The sequence below is a fragment of the Glycine max genome, chromosome 10, assembly GCF_000004515.6.
Source record: "Glycine max cultivar Williams 82 chromosome 10, Glycine_max_v4.0, whole genome shotgun sequence".
Classification (NCBI taxonomy): domain Eukaryota; kingdom Viridiplantae; phylum Streptophyta; class Magnoliopsida; order Fabales; family Fabaceae; genus Glycine; species Glycine max.
This window is the reverse complement of record NC_038246.2, coordinates 32,710,979-32,735,080: the sequence shown is the minus strand read 5'-3', so window position 1 is coordinate 32,735,080 and position 24,102 is coordinate 32,710,979. Positions and strand designations below refer to the sequence as shown.

At 35.1% G+C, this 24,102-nt stretch overlaps 1 protein-coding gene across 1 annotated transcript; it reads left to right on the top strand.

Moving 5' to 3' along the window:
• Positions 1–422: 422 nt before the first annotated feature.
• Positions 423–5,676, top strand: LOC100781297 (probable voltage-gated potassium channel subunit beta). The gene is made up of 4 exons (XM_003535909.5): positions 423–1,152; positions 1,981–2,124; positions 2,342–2,506; positions 5,300–5,676. The coding sequence occupies exons 1-4, from the start codon at positions 589–591 to the stop codon at positions 5,411–5,413; spliced, it is 987 nt and encodes a 328-aa protein (XP_003535957.1). The 5' UTR covers positions 423–588; the 3' UTR covers positions 5,414–5,676.
• Positions 5,677–24,102: the final 18,426 nt, after the last annotated feature.

Sequence of the window (24,102 nt, the reverse complement as noted above, 5' to 3'; positions counted from 1 at the left end):
AGTATTTGACACAAATGTAGCTGTACTTTACAAAAATAAAAAAGTCTCTTACAACGAGAAAATTACAAAAGAACTAAAAGAAAATGTTTAATCTAAATAAAATTAACAGTCCAAACAAAATCGAAAAAACATAAATTCAAATATTGAATGGCATTTGACACAAATGTAACTATACCTTAAAATAAAAATAGAAAAACAATAGCAACAACAAGAAAAATAGAAAAACAAAGAATCTTAAAAAATGTAACTATACCTTAAAAAAAAAATACTATCAATTATGTTTAAAGAATCTTAATCTTGATCGATGTCATTGCATATATACATACGTGTATTAATTAAATGAATGCCACGTGCTCTTCGCTTGTTCCAAGTCCCATCTCAATCAGTTTACACGTATACAAAATTCCACCTATCACCGATCCATCTTCTGTCACTCACACACACCCTTTATTTCTCTCTTTCCTTTATCAACTTTCTCCAACTGACTCACACACACACTCTCTCTCTCTCTCTAGTACCTCCTCCTCCTCCTCCTTCTTCTTCTTCCCTGGCATCGGATCCAGATCCAAATCCAGTTTAACAAAGAAAATGCAGTACAAGAACCTGGGCCGATCGGGACTGAAGGTGAGCCAGCTCTCCTACGGGGCGTGGGTGAGCTTCGGTAACCAGCTAGACGTGAAGGAGGCCAAGGCCCTCCTCCAGTGCTGCCGCGACCACGGCGTGAACTTCTTCGACAACGCCGAGGTCTACGCCAACGGCCGCGCCGAGGAAATCATGGGCCAGGCCATCCGGGAGCTGGGCTGGAAGCGCTCCGACATTGTCGTTTCCACCAAGATATTTTGGGGTGGACAGGGGCCCAACGACAAGGGGCTCTCCCGCAAGCACGTCGTTGAGGGAACCAAGGCCTCCTTGAAACGCCTCGACATGGAATACGTGGATGTTCTCTACTGTCACCGCCCGGATTCCTCTACTCCCATAGAGGAAACCGTGAGGGCCATGAACCATGTTATTGATAGGGGCTGGGCCTTCTACTGGGGCACTAGCGAGTGGTCGGCTCAGCAGATCACCGAGGCGTGGGCTGTGGCTCAGAGATTGGACCTTGTTGGGCCTATTGTTGAACAGCCTGAGTATAACCTCTTGTCCAGGCACAAGGTATATTTGCTCTGCAGCGAGAAATGTTTTTTTTTTTTATTTTTTATATCTGTAGGAATCCAACATGGGATCAGGGGTTTACAACACTCACACACTTGCTCAACCAACCAACAACTACTTAGCAAGATCCCTTGGTAACAGCGAGAAATGCTAGTAACATGTTTTCTAACACATTTTATTATTGGCATGAATATGTTTGTATGAAAATGTTTGAAATAGTGTGTTAGAGACTCTGTTGATAGGACCAACAATGGTTAACCAAGTGGTCCAGGGTTCAGAATCCTGGCCTTAGATATGGAATAAACCATGTTGTTGGAAGGCAATACTCACATTATGTGCGCTCACTGTCCTTGAGGAATATTAGCCAATGCATCTGGCGGGCACTACTTCGTACTAATAGGATCATAAAAAAAAAGATTGTTGATAGAACATTTTTTATCATAAACTCGTCTAGGCACAAGGTATTTGTTCTGCCAGGAGTGCTAGTGACACACTCTAACACACTTAGTTATTGATATAATTGTGTTCGAAAGAGTGTATTCGAGACTGTATGCAAGCATTTCTGTTATTTGGTTTTGGTTTTGGTCTTTTAATTGGACAAATCTTAGATGCTGTTCTTTAAGAGCTTTTGGTACTGTTCTCTAATCAGGATTGGATTTTCACTTCAAGAATCTGCGTGAGCCTTTAGTAATTCTGACAAGAGAATAAAACGAAAAATACACTTTTGAAGAACTGCATTTATGTTTTGTGCATTTAATGTCTCTTCTTTTATTTGGTTTTGATGTTTTCACCTAATTGGGCTTTTGATTTGACTTGATCATGTTGCAGGTTGAGTCGGAGTTTCTTCCTCTGTACACCAACTATGGCACAGGCCTCACTACATGGAGTCCTCTTGCCTCTGGAGTGCTCACTGGGAAATATAAGAAAGGAGTTATACCACCAGATAGCAGATTCGCTTTGGAAAATTACAAAGTACTTTTCCGCTTTAGGAAATCTTTATTTTAATCCTCATTTTATGTAATGCTATTTAGTATTTGTTTTAGTCTTTTTGAGACTCTTAATGATTTTGTAAAGTTAAGGACTAAAGTGATTGATGCTTACAATCTCAGGGAGTAGAACAGGATTTTATTTATTTATTATTCTGGTGCTTTTGTTATTTATGTGTGGTTATTTTTTTTTTTTTTTGTAGAATCTGGCGTCGAGGTCGCTGGTTGATGATGTGCTTAAGAAGGTTGATGGATTGAAGCCAATTGCGGAAGAGCTTGGTGTGCCGTTGTCTCAGCTTGCAATTGCGTGGTGTGCTGCTAATCCTAATGTTTCCTCGGTTATCTGTGGTGCTACAAAGGAGTCTCAGGTTAGTTCTTTTTGTTGTTGGGTTTATTTACCGTAAAGGAGAGTGATTATTTATCTGTTGATGAAATGTTGATTGCATTGTGGTGAGAAACTAACCTGTTTTTTAAGATTATTTTGTTCTGGTATCAATGGCTATGATCCAGGATTGTTGATCCTGATTGTTGTTCTTTATGCCCTATCTGTCATTCTGTTGTCTTTGTTTGTCTGTTATTTACTTTTGTTCACCTTGATTTCTGAGATGAAAGGATAAGTGTCTTTTCTTCTTTTGATTATGTGTGGTGTTATTGTGGAGAGGCTTTTTGTTATGGACCTTTGCGTAGGATGGGTCACGGGCTTAGGCACAGAAGACTCCTTCTTGTGATCTATAGTGAAAGGGAGAAGTAGACTCGTCTTTGACATAACCCCTCCTAAACTAACACAACCTTTTTTCTGAAAATACTTTATCATTGATGATGTTCCTATTAAGTCTGCCTTCTAAAAAAGGCTTACATAGATATCCTTTATTGATATGATTGTAATTTTACAATTGTCCTTGAAGAAAGAGATAAGGGAGAAAGAGAGAGAGGCATATGAGTAAATGGTAATTAGGTACTCTACATACTAAAACCCTTTTATTCTAAACAGGTCTAACATAAACAACTTTTAACTGTCCTAATTGGTAAAATAAAAAATAAAGAGAGCAGTAATTAGTATAATCATAACTAACAATTATCTTAATAAAAAATAATAATAGTGAGGAATTGGAATCAGGGATTCTGATATGCAGATCTTATAAAGACAGGGAAATATGAAGAAACAAAATAAACCGAACTAATTCAATATTTAAATAAAGAGAAATGGTAATCCTAATCGGTGGCCCACATCAGGTTTCTTCACTTTGTTTTTATAAGTGCTTTGTTGGGAGGTATTGTTCTGTTTTCCTAGTGATATGAAGATTTCTACATTACAAATGAAGGAAGCTAGAATCAGATTAAGAGGCTAATGTTTTTAACACTTTCTCTTAAAGAATTATAGTTAAGTTGGACTATAATGTACTGTTTCTCGTTTGCTTATGCTTTTGATGTTTAAACTGCATTTCACTCTGCATTTCCCTACAAACTGTTGCATATGTATGACTTTCACTGCAACCTGTGCTTGTAAAACTGATTGTTTTGCTTCCTTGGAAGCAAGTGCAGTTTTTTTTTTTTTTTTTTAGCATTTAGGGAACCAAGTTTCAAGAATAGTCCTGGTTTAAGCAAAATATCATGGTCTGTTTTATTTATTTAAGGATAAATACAGATTCAATAATTGAATTATGTGTCCATTTTGCAAACTATTGTAACATTGTCTGTTCTGTGGCTTTGAGGGAAAATGAGATCAACTTATATTTTTCAATTGACTATTTTAACCTTTTAAAGCTGAATGTTGAGACCTTTTACATATATGATAGTATGGGGTGTAGATTAAAATTTCTGTTAATTGTTGTCCTTTTGATTGCTTGTCTGTGTCTTACTACACCATGCATTGCTCATTTCCAACATGTGAACAACACTGACACAACTTTGTTGTTTGTTCCTTTGAATTTGAATCTTTCATTGCTTATGCTTTGGTATATCTTCCTCTACTCTCTAAACCATGCATTGCTCATATCCTCTCTTTTAGATTCCTCCATATTTTAAGCCGAATTAATCTATTGGGATATTGAGGTTAGCTTTCAGAAGTGGTTTACTGGCGTTGAATGGCCATTTTGGCTAGTTATAGAAAAGTGATCTAGGCTTTCAATTAGATAGTTTTCAATGAGATTCCAACTATACATATTGCCTTCTATCACTCTCACACATTGAGCATCCCATACTACTTGATATGGGACTTGGGCATCTCCGTAATACCCAACTCCTTATCATATGTCCCTGGTAAATATATCCAAGATAAATTAAACAAGTAAGAACTACATTGATGTGATGTTGTCTCTTTAGGAAAGTCCTTTCTTGGGTTTCTCACACTAGTAGTTATCCCATCATACATGTCTTGTATTAGAATGCATGTAGGAACTACTTATTTGGATTTTCTCTTCTCAAATGCTACTGTGTTGAATTGAGAAATATATTATGGATGGCTTAAATTGAAATATGACTATATAAAATATGAAGTTATAATGACATCTATTTAAGTTTGAATTCTAAGTATGAACTTTTATTATAAGGATGTTAAGAGTTCTGGACTGAATTGAATCTGAAAATAAGGATAAAATTTCTAAATGATGCATTTGGTGTGGTAATATGGAGCTTCTGTACTCTTACGTATAGTATAGTTTGTAGAAGGAACTTTTTCTTTCAAATAATCCGAAACAGAATGGTGATTTAACCTTTACATGTGGACAAACTTACACAACCAGTCTGTATAGGATGCATAATTTACATTGATTGAGCAAAGCAGTTAACAGAAAATCAATGCATGCTATAGGGAAAAGAAACAGAAGTCCTCCTCCTAACCATATGCATACTTTATTGTATATGTAACCTTTTGACATTATTTTTTCGTAATAAAGAGGATTAAAAAATATATTGTACATATGATTGGGCAATGAAATAGTAGCAGCTTACATATCCCTGTACATGCAAAATTATAACTTGCCTGCAAGAATGGACTTTGCTGTCAAAATTTTTATATTTTTTTTCTGTTTCATGTTGCTTAGATTCAACTCGTTCAACATAACATAAAAGAAATTGATGCCATTCTTAATTTGATATATAACTTGCGAGAATGATTTTGCCATCGTAATATTATCTTATTTTTTCTGTTTTCTGTTGCTCAGATTCAAGAGAACATGAAAGCAATCGATGTCATTCCATTATTGACTCCTGTTGTGATGGAGAAGATTGAGGCTGTTGTTCAAAGCAAGCCAAAACGCCCTGAATCGTACCGATGAATGGAAGTTTTTTTTAAGGCGGACACATGCATTAGATGGGAGGCTCCATCATCCCTGAGCACCGGAGTGGAAATTCATGTTGACATTTATTGGTGTGGTTGATTTGATTTCTTGAGACTTTGCTTTTTCTTATTTTTTCTTCCTGAGACTGATTATGCCTTATTTTTTATGGGTTCAAACTTTCCAAATTGATTTTGGAAGCAAAGGATTAAGATCTTGGATTTTTAGGTTTACATTGTTATCATTACATGTTTTTGCTTCTAGGTTTGGTTTTGCCCCCCTATGATCCATGTATTTCTTTCTTACTTGCTTAACCTAGTTGGGATTAAATGTCTCATTGTGATGCTTAAGCATGCATTTTTGCTTAAAAAAACACGGATTAAAGATCTCATTGTGATGCTTAAACATGTCCTTTTAACTATTCACACTCAATTAAAAATGTTGGTTAATTTTTTTAATAATATTAAATTTATTAGCAATTTATATATTTTTTAAATTATCCTTAAAATTATTGGTGTTCATTATCCCATCATGTCTACTTAATTACTTTCAATTATTCTGTGTTATAGTCATCTTCATGGACATGGACAATGAATTTATTTTATTTATTTATAACATTAATTTATTATAAAATAATTAAGAGTATTTAGGTAAAAAAATCATAAACCATTTTGAAAACAGTTTTATAACAAGGGGAAATTAAGTTTCAAAAGATTACACAAAGATCTCTTAAGTTTTGTAAAATTACACAAATACTGATATCTTCATGTGAAACTTATAAGCCTTGGATCTTTTTTATCAGTGTATTTTTTTGTTTCTTGAGGTTTGATTGTAGTGGAATGGAGAGGGAGAAAGATAACTGGAGATGTCACTTTAAGTAGAAGATGAGTCTAGAAGAAACTCACCATCATAGGAAGTCATGGATAAGAGCTTGAATATAGAAGATGAGTGAAGGGGAGGAAGAGAAGAGCACGAAATTTAGTGTCTCTAAAGAAGTCTGAATTTTAAAGTTTAATTCTTAAATGATCAAAATTGAAAAAATGGACACACATGACCTTTATTTATAACCTAAGTATCACACAAAATTGGAGGAAAATTTGAATTTGAATTTCACTTGAATTTGAAATTGAATTTGTGAAGCCAAATTTTGGAGTCAAAATTTCACTAATTATGATAAGTGAAGTTCAGTTATGATTCAGTCCACTAATCCAAGATCAATTCCAAAATTCTTCACTAAGTCTGCTTAGGTGTCATGAGACATATAAAGCATCAAGGACATAAACAAAATGTGACTATATGATGTGGCAATGGGGTGTAGTAAGCAAATGCTCACCCCCTCTCTAAAATTTAATTGGATTGAATTTCTACCAATTCAATTAAATTTATTTCCCAACACACATCAAATATGCACTTAGTGCATGTGAAATTATAAAATTACTCTTAATACAAAAATTAGTCTAGGTGTCCTAAAATACAAGCAAGGGCTAAAAAATTCTATATTTCTAGGGTACCCTACCTAAATTATGGAGCCCTAAATACAAAGACAAAAAAATAATGAAATCCTAATCTAATATGTACAAAGATAAGTGAATCTAACCTTGGCCCATGGGCTCAAAAATCTATCCTGAGGTTCATGAGAACCCTCAGGCCTTCTTCAACAGCTCTAGCCCAATCCTCTTGGAGCCTCTTGCTCATGGCTCTGGTAATTGGTCCCTTTCTAGGGAGGATTGCATCAAATACCCTTTGTCTTTATCTGCTCTCTCACCAAACTCCCTTAGTTATTGTTTAAAAATATACACGGTGTAAAACAAAATATTATAAAAATAGGATTTGAGTTGTGATTTTAGAAATTTTTAAATTTTTTTTCGTGAAAGCAAAGTTACCGTCTGAAAAATAACGTTATAAAATAAATAATAACTTTTTGCAAAAGCATGTCCATACGATAGACAGATTTTGCAAAACAAATTTTCAAACTAAATCAAATTCAAAACCTAGATGAGGTTAAAGCACTAGAAAAAAGATAGAAGGGATTTAAGACACGTATATTTATATTGATTTATCTTTATTATTGAGATTATATCCAATTTTTAGTTAACAACTAAGTTCTACTAACTTCACTAAGTTACAAGTATTTGTCATTGTCAGTGCTAGCTCTACAAACAAAGCTTTTCATCAAGCTTCAATAACTCATTATTCTTTGTCCTACCAAGTTACTGTTGATTCTATACAAATAAAAAAATTTAGTTTGATTGACTCATTGACTAATTCTTAATCGTTTTACGAACAAATATAAAATCTAAGCACTTAGTCTTTTCTCTCAAGGTAATCAAAGTGTTTTTGAGAGCTTTACAAACTTTACAAGAATATACAGAGATTTTTTTATAAAAATAATTTTAATGTTAGCGCATAGGTTGATAATTCATTTCTTCCAAACGTTTAGTATTTATAGGTTTTTATCTTTAAGTGTTTGTTGTCTCCAAATGAATAGATTTCTTCCCTTGAGCTTGCGTTTGAAGTTTATGGCTATTGGAGCTTGCATTAAATGCATGTCCTTCTTCATGCTAGAAAACCACTTTGGTTGGCTTTCGTGTTTAGCACCACACTAAAAAACCACCCTTTGAATCAAAACAGGTCTGTCCCAGAAGAACATGTCTTCTGATGTTATTTGATAACTTTCAGAATCTCAACTCCATTTATTCTTCATGGGATTCGATAGATCTTAGGAGAATATCTTGTAAGACATTTCCTGCAAAACGAATTTGAGACATAACATATTAAATGAAGTCTTAAATGTTATCTTTAACATTGTGTTAGATCATGACTTAAACATGCTTTTAAATGCTTTCGGGATCATGAAAGTCTAATATTGCATAAGATGATGAAACTTTTAACATTTGTATTTATTTGCATCTAATCAAAATAATTAAGAGTATCTAATTCATCTTAAGACACAAATATCTTTTGACCTAACACATTGACATCCCCTTATACATTACATTAAACTCCCTAATTATTTGAAAAACATTTTTGGTTTCCTTTAAAGGAGATTGATGTAAATGTAAAAAAAAAAATGAAGAAAAATTTTCTTAATTTTACAAATCTTCAGGAGTAGTTAGTGTTATTTACACTAATAAAATCTGTGAAATGAAAAAACTTGAAAGGTTTTCGATTAATAAATAAATACAAACTAATATTTCTATAGTTTTGTTAACACGGTTAAAAAAGTAAACTAGAGTTCAAAGTTTACAATTTCAGGTTGTTTCATTGGGACTAGCCCTTCTCTCAATATATATTCATCCCAGACATAAACTTCAGTGGAACTAGGGGTGGACACGGGTTGGGTTGGGCCGGATTTGACTAAACCCATCACCCAATTGAAAATTTTGGGTTAAGTTTGAGAATTTTTTTACCAATCCCAACCCAAACCAACCCAGTCATGAATGAATTGTGTTAATTGGGTCACAACATTTTAAAAATAATTTCATTTTGCAAGATTTAAATGTGTATAAATTGTGCAAAAATTAAAAGGAAGTTCATCTATAATTATCATTTATAATTAAAAATTTGAATAAATTGTGCATAAATTAAAAGGAAGTTCATCTATAATTAAAAATTTGAATAAACTTCCTAAACCTTTCATTCTCAACAAATTTAAAAGGAAGCTTGTCTATAATTATTATCTTTGCAAGTTATAAGAGTCTGCTTTTGATTGAATTCAACAAGTTTCATACTAACAACATTAGGGTCGCCCTTACATCCCTTTCCAACATCGATAGTCTTTTGTTTCCTATCAACTTGCCTATTAGGGATTTTTCTGATAGTCTCTTGCATACTTTATCAAATTAGTGGTAATTTATAACTATTAACCTTATATGATTTACGACAATACTTGCACAAAACATCATCATTTACCCTATCAAAATGAATCCAAACACTAGAAGGAGTTCGAGTATATTTTCTTTTTAACACCTTTGCTTGTGTGACGATGGAGCTTCTGGCCTTTGTTATAGTGGGGGAGCAAGTGCAAGTTCAGTAGGACATTGAGAAGGAGGAAGCGGTGGTAGAGGACTTGAGGCATTGACACTTCCAGTACAACTTCTATTTGTCACTTGTTTAAGACAACCTTGCAATATAAAGGAAAAATATTAACAACAGAAATACTCAATTAAAAACATCTGAGATATAATCCAAAGATTACTTCTTCTTCTTCTTCTTCTTCTTCTTCTTCTTCTTCTTATTATTATTATTATTATTATTATTATTATTATTATTATTATTATTATTATTACTACTACTACTACTACTACTACAATTAAAATAATATATATGCTCGGGTTGGGTTGGGTCATAGGTCTGAAATACAAAACTCTTTACCCAACCCATTCAATACCAGATTTAATTAGGTTGAGTTGAGTTTGACCCAAACACTTGAAACCCAACCCAATCTTTTTGGTTTGGATAAGGTTCGCGAGTCACCTAGACCCGTGAACACCCTTAAGAAAAAGCATCACATTTAGTTTCTGAGCTGTGACAGAGGAAGAGTAGGAGAAAAAGCATGGGAAAAAATGAGAGAGAAAGAGAAAGACGAGGAGCTAAAGAAGAGAGGAAACGACACCACCCATGGTGGCACCACTCTTGCATGCATTTTCTTTACTTTTGCTTATGGCTTTTCTTTGCTCTTTTTCTTTCCATTGACTGGTTTATCTCTCTCTTTTGGTTTCTTTTGTGGCTGCTTTACATTGCAATCATGTGCTGAATGAACCTACGGTTGCAACTGTAACATCCCATTTTTCGTAAATAAATTAAAAAGGATTTTCAGTAAAAATAAATAAATAAAGTTTTAGAAAATGATGAGGTTTTTATAATTAAATAAATAAAGAGAAATAGCTATATTAAAATAATGGTTTGAAAAAAAAACTATATTTGATTTATTCATTTGATAGTAAATAAAATAGAGTTCCTTTTTTATAATATAATAAAATAAATAAAGTAAATAATAGGCTATGAGTACCCTAGCTATAAATAGGGGCATCTTGGGTTAGTTTTGAGACTGACGATACTCTCTACGCCTCTTCTCCCTCTCATTATCGTTTTCCCTTCTCCTCCTCTCAAAACCCTCTCATTTTTCTGCATATCACCAGGTTCACAACTCAATTACGAACATTCTCACCGTTGGTGATGCAATCCTACCCCGCAAGGGCATTGGATAGAAGACTCCAAGCAGATTGGGCCAGAGATCCAAGGGAAGGCCCTAGGGTTCTCATGATCCTTAGGGTAGATTTCGAGCCCATGGGCAAAGTATGAGCCTGCTTATCTTTGTAAATATTAGAATAGGTTTTTCCTTCGTTTGGGCCTTGTATTTTGGCCATTCTAGTATTATAGGGTTTTTGCCTTGTATTTCGAGGTATTTTCAGTAGTCTTTGTAGTAGGGAATTTTTTGTATTTTCATGTATTTTGTTATAGGGGTGAGCTTAGCTATTATAGGGGGTGTGTAGCTAAGCTCTAGCTTCTCATCTCAAGGAGGTGAGCTTAGCTATTAGAGATTTGTGTGTAGCTAAGCTCTAGCTTCTTTAGGAATCTTCTTATGGAAGCTTCTCAAGGAGGTGAGCTTAGTTATGAGAGGGGTGTGTGTAGCTAAGCTCTAGCTTCTCAAGGAAATTTTCTCAAAGAAGCTTCTCAAGGAAGTTTTCTCAAGAAAGCTTTTCAAGGAAGCTACCTAGTCTATAAATAGAAGCATGTGTAACACTTGTTGTAACTTTGATGAATGAAAGTCTTATGAGACACACTTCAAAGTTCTACTTCTCCCCCTCTTTTATTCCTTCAATTTTGTGCTCCCCCCTCTCTCTTTCTCTCCCTCTTTCCTTTCCTCCATTGAAGCATCCTTCCAAGCTTCTTATCCAAGGTTCATCTTGGTGGTGAAGCTCCTTCTTCCATGGCTTATTCCCTAGTGGATGGCGCCTCCTCTCACCTCTTCTCCTTTGTCTTCCGCTGCATCTCCATGGTGGAAAATCACCATTAAAGGACCTCATTGAAGCTCAAAGATCCAGCCTCCATAGAAGCCACACAAGCAAGCTTCCATCAGTTGGGAATTTTGAAAATATGTCGGAGCTGAGAGAAAAACCCTTTTTATCGCAACTTTTTTTTCCCCGTAGAAACCCAAAACTATATCAGTAAAACTACGATCACAGACTCGTCAACCGTTGGATTGTCGTAAAATTGTGATATGTGGTTTGAGATTCAATTCCGCACACCTTCATCGTTGAGATTTGCGAAATAATGTTCATGGAGAGAGAAAAATGAATTGCATGAAGCAATACAAAATGGAGACCTCAATCCCTTCTTCTCTGTGATGTTTGGGAACCCTATCAAAGCAATCAGAGGAAAAACTTGAGGAATCTCAGGAAACCCTTAGAGATTCTGCTATTGTTTTCACGATGCACACGTGAGCCTGCTTAGAGATAAGGGATGAGTTTATCACAATTGAGGTTAAAATGAATATGTGTAGGGATCGTTAGAGGATTAAATTAGGGTTTATTTTGGGATGTTTATTGAATTATAATTTTTTCCTTTATTATTATAAATACAATATTGATGTCCTGATGCGAATTGGTTGATAAAATTGAGTGTTATTGGTGTTTTCATTTTTTATACCTATGATTTGGGTTAATTGATTTTGATATAATTGTGTGAAATTATTTGAGGGGTTATACTCCCCAAGTTATGATAAACCTTTCGTACAAATTGTTATATTGAGATTGTGAAATGCTGATTCAAATTGTGAGTATGTAATAAATTGAACCTGTGATGAATGGTGAAATAAATGCGTATTGAGATGTGTGTATTGAGTTGTGAGCTATGAACTGTGCAATCACACAATTGTAAGACCCTTTAAGTGCGACGAGTATTATGATGGGATCCACTGAGAGAACCAGACGAGTTAAAATGATTTTGAAAACAATTGAGTAGTTTTGTGTATTGCATAGTTCATAGGTAAAGTGTATGTGATTCAGGAGGTGTGATAACGTGTTAAATTGAGATTATACTATTGTGATTGAGATCGAGTGTATGTGATAAATTAAGTATGTATGTGATTGAGATATATATGTGCATTGAGTGTTGTGTGCATTGAGTTGTGAACTATGAATTGTACTATCACACGAATATAAGACCCTTTTAAGGGCGACGAGTTAATACCCTTTAAGGGCGATGAGTTAATACTAAGATCCTTTAAGAGCGACGAGTTAATACTAAGACACTTTAAGGGCGACAAGTTAATGCTAAGACCCTTTAAGGGCAATGAGTTAATGCTAAGACCCTTAAAGGACGACGAGTTAAAACTATTTTGAGAACAATTGAGGAGTCGTGTGTTTTGTACGGTTCATAGATAGAGTCTGTGTGCAAAAATGTTTTCTGGGTTGGACCTGAATCAGGAGGGAGAGGCCCTGACGAACTCTTCGAAGTGTAGGCCTTTGGGGTAAATACACCCGGTCTGAGTGCTCCTTTAAGCCTATGTTGATCCCATATGGTTGGAGCATTCTCACAAAATAACGTGACCCTGACTGGTCTCCCTATAATTTTACTTAGTGAGAATGACCTAACTTGTTAGTGTGTGATTTGTCTTGTCATGTACTCCTAGGCGCCCGATGAAGTTGTTCACTGACATGGTACCACATTGCATATAGGATTGAGTTTTAGTGTAGATGTTGCATAATGCTTGTGTATTGATTGATATTGATTGACTTGGTGATAATGTATTTTGACCCTTGGGTAGGTGAATGTTGTGAAAATGAATGAGATGTGTTGTTTTGTGATGTGATGTTGGGCGACAAAATGGTGAAATGACGTGAGCTATATTTAAGTAAGTTTTATTTTTTTTATATGATATTTATACCTACATGTTGTTTCTCTCCATTAGTTAGGAATGTGATAACTCACTCCATGTGTGTTGTTTGTGTTTGGATCTTGTGATGATCTTGAACTTTGTGTTCAGGAGAGCAGATGACTAGGTGAATTGCTTTAAGGAACCTTGTGCTAAAGGACGTCGAGACAAAATGCTTTGATAGGATGTGACATTGGGGTATAAGTTTCTATATTAATTGTATGAAGTCTTAGACGACCTTGTTTGAACCGAGATGACTTTATTATTTATTTGGACAAGTTTGAATATGATGTAAAAGAAAGTAATGTGATCCTTTTATCCTGTTGAAATGATTTTTCTAAATTTTTTTTGATTAATTATCATTTTCTTTTCCTTTTATTAGTACATATGTGTATGGAGTAGAGGGTGCCACAACAACAAGAGATTGCTTGGGCTCCAAGAAAGAAAACCACACTTTCTTGCTTATATGAGGTTTCTTTCTTCACTAATTATACCATGCAAATCGTTTTATCATCATAATATGAACATGTTTACCTTTTCTTTGTCCACTAACATAACAAATTTGATTAGCATCATTCAGTTTTTAGTTAATTTTTGAACGGTCCAAGATATGTGTTTTTTCTTAATTAATTCCTTCACTAATAATATAATGGTAACCTATTTATCATCACATGCACCATTTTAAATAACCCCGTAAATACCTATTCTTGGATTATGTTATGTAATGGTTTTGTTATTCCAAACAAAAAAAAATAATTTGAGGCTTGGTAATTAACATAGTCATTGCCTACTAATCAACCATTCTTTGTTCTCTAATATAACAAATCTGATCAATTGACAATTATTTTATTTACATGGAAATTTATTAAATGTAGTTCTATGTACCAACAATTTTAGTTCTATGTGGTAGTGATGCAATCCTACCCAGCAAGGGCATTGGATAGAAGACTCCAAGCAGATTGGGCCAAAGATCCAAGGGAAGGCCCTAGGGTTCTCATGATCCTTAGGGTAGATTTCGAGCCCATGGGCAAAGTATGAGCCCGCTTATCTTTGTAAATATTAGAATAGGTTTTTCCTTCGTTTGGGCCTTGTATTTTGGCCATTCTAGTATTATAGGGTTTTTGCCTTGTATTTCGAGGTATTTTGAGTAGTCTTTGTAGTAGGGAATTTTTTGTATTTTCATGTATTTTGTTATAGGGGTGAGCTTAGCTATTATAGGGGGTGTGTAGCTAAGCTCTAGCTTCTCATCTCATGGAGGTGATCTTAGCTATTAGAGATGTGTGTGTAGCTAAGCTCTAGCTTCTTTAGGAATCTTCTTAAGAAAGCTTCTCAAGGAGGTGAGCTTAGTTATGAGAGGGTGTGTGTAGCTAAGCTCTAGCTTCTCAAGGAAATTTTCTCAAAGAAGCTTCTCAAGGAAGTTTTCTCAAGAAAGCTTCTCAAGGAAGCTACCTAGTCTATAAATAGAAGCATGTGTAACACTTGTTGTAACTTTGATGAATGAAAGTCTTATGAGACACACTTCAAAGTTCTACTTCTCCCCCTCTTTTATTCCTTCAATTTCGTGCTCCCCCCTCTCTCTTTCTTTCCCTCTTTCTTTTCCGCCATTGAAGCATCCTTCCAAGCTTCTTATCCAAGGCTCATCTTGGTGGTGAAGCTCCTTCTTCCATGGCTTATTCCCTAGTGGATGGCGCCTCCTCTCACCTCTTCTCCTTTGTCTTCCGCTGCATCTCCATGGTGGAAAATCACCATTAAAGGACCTCATTGAAGCTCAAAGATCCAGCCTCCATAGAAGCCACACAAGCAAGCTTCCATCAAGTGGTAATCAGAGCACAAGAGCTTCAAGTAGGTGCTCCTTAAACCTCCATTAATTTTTTTTTCTTTACCTTCTCTTCCATTGTTTTTTCTTCATTTTTCTCCATGTATGTCCTCACATGTCTTGTTCTAAATGTTGTTAACATGATTCTTTAGAGTTTCCACCCATTAAACTTGCTATAGAAACTAGATTTGATTTTCTATGGTTCAAATTTCTTGTTCTTGTTCTTGAACCATGAATTGTGTTGAGTTTAGGTTCCTTTGAGTTTTATCTTGTTATTTTTTGTGGCTGAAACCTAAACCATAAAATTCTTACAAAAATATTAAAGTAGAAGAAAACCTCAAAAATCTAGAGTGACTTGTTCACCTATTGTAGTTTTGTCGTAGAAGTCATGTCTAGTCATGAAACTTGTCACATAAGATTTCTTATGTTGTGCTGAATTTTATTTTCTTGTTTCTTTGTCTAACTCATTTGTTCATGAGTGTATGAAATTCTTTTAGCCTATTATTTGATTTGAGTCAAATCTTTCATGTTAATTATTCCTTAACATGTTCATGTAAAATTCTTAGAGAGTCTTTGATTGTGAACCTTTTCTTGAACTTTTAGGTTTCATTTTGATTGTGTCTATTGTGAATTTGAGTTTTGGTGATTGAATTGCTGGCTGAAATGTTAATACTAAGTGAATATTGAACTCCTAAAACTGTGGTAAACAATCATAGTGAGTTCAACATACATAGGAAGGTTGAAAGTAAGCCCAAGGCAATCAATATACCATGCTTAAAAAAAAAAATCGCTGGTGCTGGCAGCTTGGACATACAAACTTGTAAAAATTACTGAGAATTGGTTACTTCGAATTTTGAGCTGAAATTTTTACTGAATTTTCTAGACATCTGGAAAAAAGTTAGAAAAAAAGAAACAAGTGATTTGGATAAAATTAAAAAATAATAAAAATCACACAATTTGGAAGAAAAATAAATATCCAGAAAAAAAAAGTGAAAGGGAAGTGTGTTTGTTGTTTTGACTCAAAATTTATTCTATAATTGGTGCCTATGTTATACCAATCTTAGCTCCAAAATTTCAATTGAAAATTACTGTGAAAAAAAGTGCCAAAGCTAGAGGTTTGTTGAGTCTTTTTTTTTATATAGTTTTTTTACTCTACTCTAGAAGACTCCAAGCAGATTGGGCCAGAGATCCAAGGGAAGGCCCTAGGGTTCTCATGATCCTTATGGTAGATTTCGAGCCCATGGGCAAAGTATGAGCCCGCTTATCTTTGTAAATATTAGAATAGGTTTTTCCTTCGTTTGGACCTTGTATTTTGGCCATTCTAGTATTATAGGGTTTTTGCCTTGTATTTCGAGGTATTTTCAGTAGTCTTTGTAGTAGGGAATTTTTTGTATTTTCATGTATTTTGTTATAGGGGTGAGCTTAGCTATTATAGGGGGTGTGTAGCTAAGCTCTAGCTTCTCATCTCAAGGAGGTGAGCTTAGCTATTAGAGATGTGTGTGTAGCTAAGCTCTAGCTTCTTTAAGAATCTTCTTAAGGAAGCTTCTCAAGGAGGTGAACTTAGTTATGAGAGGGGTGTGTGTAGCTAAGCTCTAACTTCTCAAGGAAGTTTTCTCAAAGAAGCATCTCAAGAAAGTTTTCTCAAGAAAGCTTCTCAAGGAAGCTACCTAGTCTATAAATAGAAGCATGTGTAACACTTGTTGTAACTTTGATGAATGAAAGTCTTATGAGACACACTTCAAAGTTCTACTTCTCCCCCTCTTTTATTCCTTCAATTTTGTGCTCCCCCCTCTCTCTTTCTCTCCCTCTTTCTTTTCCGCCATTGAAGCATCCTGCCAAGCTTCTTATCCAAGGCTCATCTTGGTGGTGAAGCTCCTTCTTCCATGGCTTATTCCCTAGTGGAAGGCGCCTCCTCTCACCTCTTCTCCTTTGTCTTTCGCTGCATCTCCATGGTGGAAAATCACCATTAAAGGACCTCATTGAAGCTCAAAGATCCAGCCTCCATAGAAGCCACACAAGCAAGCTTCCATCAGGTAGTGTATGCTTGAATCTTGTTACTGATGTTTTGTGTGAGTTGAGCAATGAAGCTATATTCCCTTTATGACTTTGGGGCTTTGGTGCTTCTTGATTAATTACAAAGCCTTATTCCCTTTGTGTAAGAGGTGCATTTTTGAAGTATGAAACAAAAGAACAAACCCTTGTTGATCTTAAGGCAATCCATAGAAAGTATGCACACTGCTACGAAAAGGACCTTTTAAGTCGATTTTTTTGGGCATACGACGTCAGTTATGAACCGTCGTCATAGCGAACGTCGTAAAAAGTATAAGCGTCTACTATAACGGTTCCCCACCCGTCTTAGAATGTGTCACATTAGAAGATGATTTCATGTCCAAAATCGTCTTAGAATGTGTCGCATTCTAAGACGATTTTCAACACGAGACTGTCTTCGAATCTGACACATTTCAAAACGGCCTCGTTTCAAAAATTGTATTAGAATGTGCCACATTCTAAGATGATTTTTGAAATGAGACCATCTTAGAATGTAACACATTCTAAAACGGTTTTTCGACAGAACCGCCTTAGTAAGTGTTTTTTTTTAAATGCCATTTCCTTTCATTGCTAGCTAATATAATTTCTAAAATGTTGAGAGTTTTTAGTCATGTGTAACAAAGGAAAGCCCTTTATATGTAGAACTTTTCATTAACCCAATCAACCAACAATATTAATATGCATATACAATTCCTGCTATGATTTAAACTCAATTTGTAAAGTGAGTTTGACTTTGCAGGGCTTAATAAACTAGCCCAATAAGCTCCAATGAGCTAAATCTCGTTCCTCATGCCTCAACTATAGACCTGCAGGATCATTTCTCAGAAATGTCATCTCAACCAATGTCTTTTATCCTTCTGCACCATAGTAAAGGAGTAAATTCTCTCGATCAGCCATCATACCCATGATCCATTTAACATCTACCCTTTTAACATCATCACATTATAAAAAAAATAAAAAACTTTGGTTAAAATATAGGGACTATTAAACTCATTTGTAGGTCAAAGGAACTATTAAACTTAAACCTCTTACCTGATCCAAGTTGGCTAGACTATTTGGATCCTTGGCTAGTGTTTCATATATAACTCTAAGATTATCTCCAGCTGTAGTTTCTCGGAACTTCTTCATATCAACAACATATAAAGCACTGAAAACATAAATTGAAACAGTAAGCAATGAAATTATATTTGGCAATAGAATATAAAAAGTAGCTACTAACCTAATATGGTATGGTTTTCCCCGCAAATGATCCTTCTAGAAACCCTATGACACAAGGAGAAAAGGTTAACAAGGATTTATTGCCAATGCTGCATTAAAATTACATGGGCGTGACGAAAACCAAGAGTATCATGTGGATTGGAATTAAACAATAATTAGAATTTCAACAGTGACATTTACTTGTCTCCAAAACCTATATCCACCCATCTCCTTATTATTATCACAAAATGGGGTATATGCCAAGGGTTTTCCTCTTATATCCATGTCATAGAGTACTCCCATGTATACCCTAACAACATGATCGACATCCACAAAAATGACCTGCATATATTGGTGGATTTTAGATAGATTTTCCTGTAAGGGATTTTAATTCTTCATTATCTTTGTCACAACATTGTGTAGTGTGACATTGAAATTAATAGTGCAAAAGACAAAAACCAAAAGCATGGAACTTGATGTAGAAGAAGAAATTGTGGTACCTTCTCCAAAGAAAGGGGGAAAGTGACATCTAGGAATAAGATTTTATATGCCCAAATTCTTCGCTGCTTTTCTTTCTCCTATATGGAAAAAAGATATTAATAGTATTTCCATGTCCTCCACTCTTTCCTTTCTCCTATATGGAAAAAAGGTTCAATCTGTTACAACTTTGGAAATGACAAATACAAAGATAAAAATGGAAGGACAAAGTAGAAGGTGAACACTTAATGATGTTCCATTTGTTAGGGTGTGTGCGGAAACACATTAAGCCATATTGAACGGAGAAGTTGTGCATTCCAATGTAAAAATGCCAAATCATTATATCAATTAAAGCTTCGAAGCATAAAAGCAACATCAATCAGATAAAATCTATTTATATAATTAGTAATTTAACATACCGAAAAGTAATAAGGTTTTCAAGGAAATATAATAAATGATGATTTTTGTAAAACAAACAAGTAAATAAAAGACTTACTTGTGGACTTTTTTCAGCCTTTATAGATGATTTGTTGCTGCCAATGAAACAAGAAGCCCATTTTAAGAAGTTGGAATTCAAGCTACTTCCCTACAAAAATCTCATGAAGATATCTATTATGGATTGCACTAGCTTTTTCCTTTCAATAATAGTGTTTATCATTTTCTTCTTCAAAATGTATGTTTTTAAAGAACAATTTTTAATAGAAAGCACTCACTTTCTTCTTATCTTGTGCGCTGTGTATAGACAGAGGCTTAAGGAAACGATAAAGTGAACCATAACCTAAGCTTGTACTCCAATCATTCATAAACCTATTTGAAACATTTCACATAAATAAAGTTAACTATATATTGTAACAAATATTAATTATGAGTTAATAAATTAGACACCTATTAAACTGAATTACTTACATCATCCACAATTGTAGTATAGATATGTTCTAGCATTTGTCGCCTAAAATAATTTCAGTTACATCTACATGTGTGATGAAAAATCCATCTTTCACTCACATTAGGTATCCCAAATTTCGTCCCATCCCACGACAACTCAATTGGCTTTTGATAAACATAAAAAAAATTTCTTAATCAATTCTCCCAATGGATTAATTTTAGGCACTGCATTGTCCATTTCAGCAAATCCAACCGGTTTCAGCAGATGCTTTTGTGAATCCTACATGGTTAATGAGAATACCAATTACACTAATTTTATTTAACAATGTGACTGAAATTAATACATTAAGAGGGAAAAGAAAAAACCTCATCAGATATAGGTTTTACAAGATATGTCAACCATCCCACGAATGTGCCAATGGCCTGCCTCACAAACTTAATCTGTGATGTCAAAAAAGGAACCTCAGCGTCACCATGGTAAACTTTTACAATACTCACCCTAATCACATCATCTGCATAAGGGACATTGTGTATGGTGGACGAGCTGCCATACACTCTTCCTAACGCCACTAGCTGAGTAGACTAGTCACCAACTACGTACAAGCCCATAGTATCCACATGAACATCAGAAGGCTCTTTACCTAATGGATTTGTGTCAGCTTCAGCACAACTTCCCTTGGTGCTCACATGTGTAGCTAATACTTGTATATCTAGCGCCTTAACGGGGGTGAGTGTTAGGACAACTCTATTTTTATTGCTTGTTTCAACTCTTGTTTAATTATATCCAAATTGCGTTTGTTTTCCTCTTCTACCTTCCTCCTCCATGCTTCCTGAAGGTTCTTGTTTTCCTCTTCTACTTCTTTCCTCCCTTCTTCCTTGAGGTTACCGATTATTTCAACCAATTGTTGTTGGGAGATTGATGCAGAGGAAGTGTTGGAGCCATGTGAGGCCTGACCAAAGTACTGGCTAATTATGACACCTGTCCCCGCGACACATACACGACCTAGATGCTCTGGTCGGCCAATAGTAGTGTTCAATATGTCATCACGACTATGCGGAACAATGTTGCCCTGAATCGTTTGTTCTTTTAAAGAGTCTTGTGAGCAACACAACATGGTTTTACATTTGAATATAGGTTCTTATTATTCAATAAATTAAGTCAGAATGTGAACCGTTGGCACATGAACTCACAATTTTGTCTGATATTTCTTGTGTCGCTGTAGAGGTCATCTAGCCATATCGCTTTGTGCGGACCATCTTCCACATGACATGCCTTGAAACAAGGGATGAAGGGTCCACACTCATTGATGAATTTTTAGTAAACTCAGCTTGGTGTTCTCGTGCCTCCCTTTTCTTGTCCATTAGTTTTTTTCCAAGAAGATCATAACCCCCACGAGACAGTAAGTGGGGGCAGTCATTGTATTTTTGCATTTCCTGGGCCTTTTTTGGTATTCCCTTACAAAAATTAGAAACATTTTTCACAAATTAGTCAATAAAAAAATCATACTGAATTCAATTTGAAATACAAAAGTGTCATACCCTAATTTCATCTTGGGACTATTGTTTGTTGATCTTTTGATCTTCGCTAGTCGACTTACGGAGTTGAACATCAGTTACAATGCAAAGCAAGGAACCATTCAGTGTTTCGATTAGGAAGGCAAAAACTACCAAGAAAGGAGGGCAAAAGGGTTTTTCCCTTGGTTTTCCTGGACCCTAGCTCGCCCAGGCTATCCTTTGGCTCGCCTGGGCCACCAAATGACTTCAAGGTTAAGAAACCAGCTCGCCTGGGCGAGCTCATGACTTTAGGACTAAGCCTTATCTCGCCTGGGCGAGCTGCCATTGCCCCAAGTGACCTTTTTCCTATAAATAGGCATGCTAAGAGAAATAAGAAGAAGAAAGAAGAGCAAATGAAGCCAAGGCGCTACCGAATCATGATCGTGATCATTCCCTACGTCATTTTATTGCTCCGCGTTCTTTGTGCAACTATCAGTTAGTTTTATTTCTAGGGATTGAATGTGACCTATGTACCCTTAGGGGTCCCCCTTGTTATTATGTGCACATATATCTTCTCCATCTATCATTGACAATCTCTTTTTCTTTGTAAAGTTCAATCTTAACCGATCACTAGTGCAGTAAAATTGTCTTTAAAAAGATTGAAAGTTAATAAACAAAACCAAGATAAAACCAACTCATAACTAACTTCATTTAATCAAATATCACTTGAGATCGTTTCAAGGTCCAACACTGTAGAAGCAAAGATATTTTGATGTTTTGATGATGCCAAAGGAACACGCTTCTCGAGTTTTATTCAAGACAAGAATCCAAGATATCCAAGAAACTCAAGAAATATGATCAAGATAATTCCTAGAGTCTAAGGAAGAAAGTTCCAAGTTGAAACAACAAAAGGTTTGGCCAAAGGATTTAACTTAAAATGTTTTCTAAAAGAGTTTTACTCTTTGGTAGTCGATTACCAGAAAATGTTATCGAGTACCAGTGGCCAATGTGCCTTCTGAAAAGCTTTTAATGTTTTAAATGTTTTAGAAAGCATGTAATCGATTGCACATGGCTTGTAATCGATTACCAGAGGTTTGGAACGTTTTAAAACTGCCATAAGAAATTTGAATTTAAATTTCAAAGTTGTGTAATCGATTTCAGTAAGTTAGTAATCGATTAATATTCAAATTTCAAATATGAAGAGTCATAACTCTTCAGAAGTAATTGTGTAATCGATTACACCATTATGGTAATCGATTACCAGTAAGGATTTTCAAAAATAATTCCCAACAGTCACATCTTTTCATTTAAATTTTGAATGGTCATCAAAGGTCTATATATATGTGACTTGGGCACGAAATTTTCTTAAAGTTTTACTTGTTCAAAAAGTCTTATCCTCTCAAAAGATTCAAAGTGTCTTATCATCTAAAATTCCTTGGCCAAAACATTTGTGATTTAATAAGGAATTATTTGAGTGCTTCATTGTACAGTCTATCTCTTTCAAGAGAGATTTCTTCTTCTCTTCTTACTCAAGGAAAGTGATTAAGGGACTGAGGGTCTCTTGTTGTAAAGCGATTTGAACACAAAGGAAGGGTTGTCCTTGTGCGGTTCAGAACTTGTAAAGGGTTTTTACAAGATAGTGGAACTCTCAAGCGGGTTGCTTTGGGACTAGACGTAGGCACAAGGGTGTGACCGAACCAGTATAAAACTGAGTTTGCACTTTCTCTTTCCTTAAACTCCTTTATTTATTGTTGTTTATCTTTTGTGTTAAGGAAGTTTCAATTGAATTGAATTATAGTAATTCATAATAAGGGAACATTGATATTATCATTAAAGAAGAATGAAATTTTAATTGGGGAAATAGTTTGTGATGTCTTAATTCAATCCCCCCTTCTTAAGATATCTGAGGCCACTTGTCTAACAAACACCTTAACGATTATCTCCGCTTTTCAAATTTAAAAGATCGTTTCAAGGTCCAACGCCTTAAGTGACTCTTTGTTCTCAATTAAAGTAAATCTTTCAAAAATATAAAATCAATTTAACACACAAACATTAAGACTTAAAGAACTATATAGGTCTGAATTCATCATCACACCTGAGGATACGTAGGAGCAGGGACAACACCCTTATTGACCCCAAAAAAAATATAAAAAAGGAAAATACATAATTTTGAAGTCACATTACGCATACTCGATTAAAGGCTTCCATCCCTTGTGACGGGCGCGTGGGGTGCTAATACCTTCCCTATGCGTAAACAACTCCCGAACCCTTATTTTCAAAATTCGTAGACCTCTTTTTCGTTTTTCTAACGTTTTCCTCGAATAAACGTTGGTGGCGACTCTGCTAGTTTTCTCCCCTGGAGACGAACGCTTTCGCTTATTTATTTTGCAATTTCGTCGGCCCCTTGTAGGGTAGGTTGCAACAAAAAGTACTTAAACAAACCTGCCAATTAGGGGTTTGGTGGCTTTTTGAAAATTCGGCCCAAGTTGTTGGAACAAGACCATACTTAACAATAGGATCATCTTTTTATTGACTCTTATTGTCCGCATAAACATATTTTGTTATGAGGGAAGACTTTAATTGAGTCCATCTAGTAGCGACCGTTAACATGACCTTCTTTTTGGCATTGTCACCTTTAGGGATGTCAAATTAGCCCTCAAAATTGAAATTGTTATGTAACAGTTAGTGTAGAAGCTAAGCTTCATGATGAATCAAGATTGATTCAAAGATCTTTTGATGATAACAAAGGTGATGACAAAAAGCTCAAAGGTCAATCAAAGAATGAGTTCAAGATGTTCAAGATAGAATCAAGAACACTTCAAGATTCAAGAGAAAAGTTGATTTCAAGAATCAAGAATCAAGATCAAGATTCAAGAATCAAGAGAAGACTTA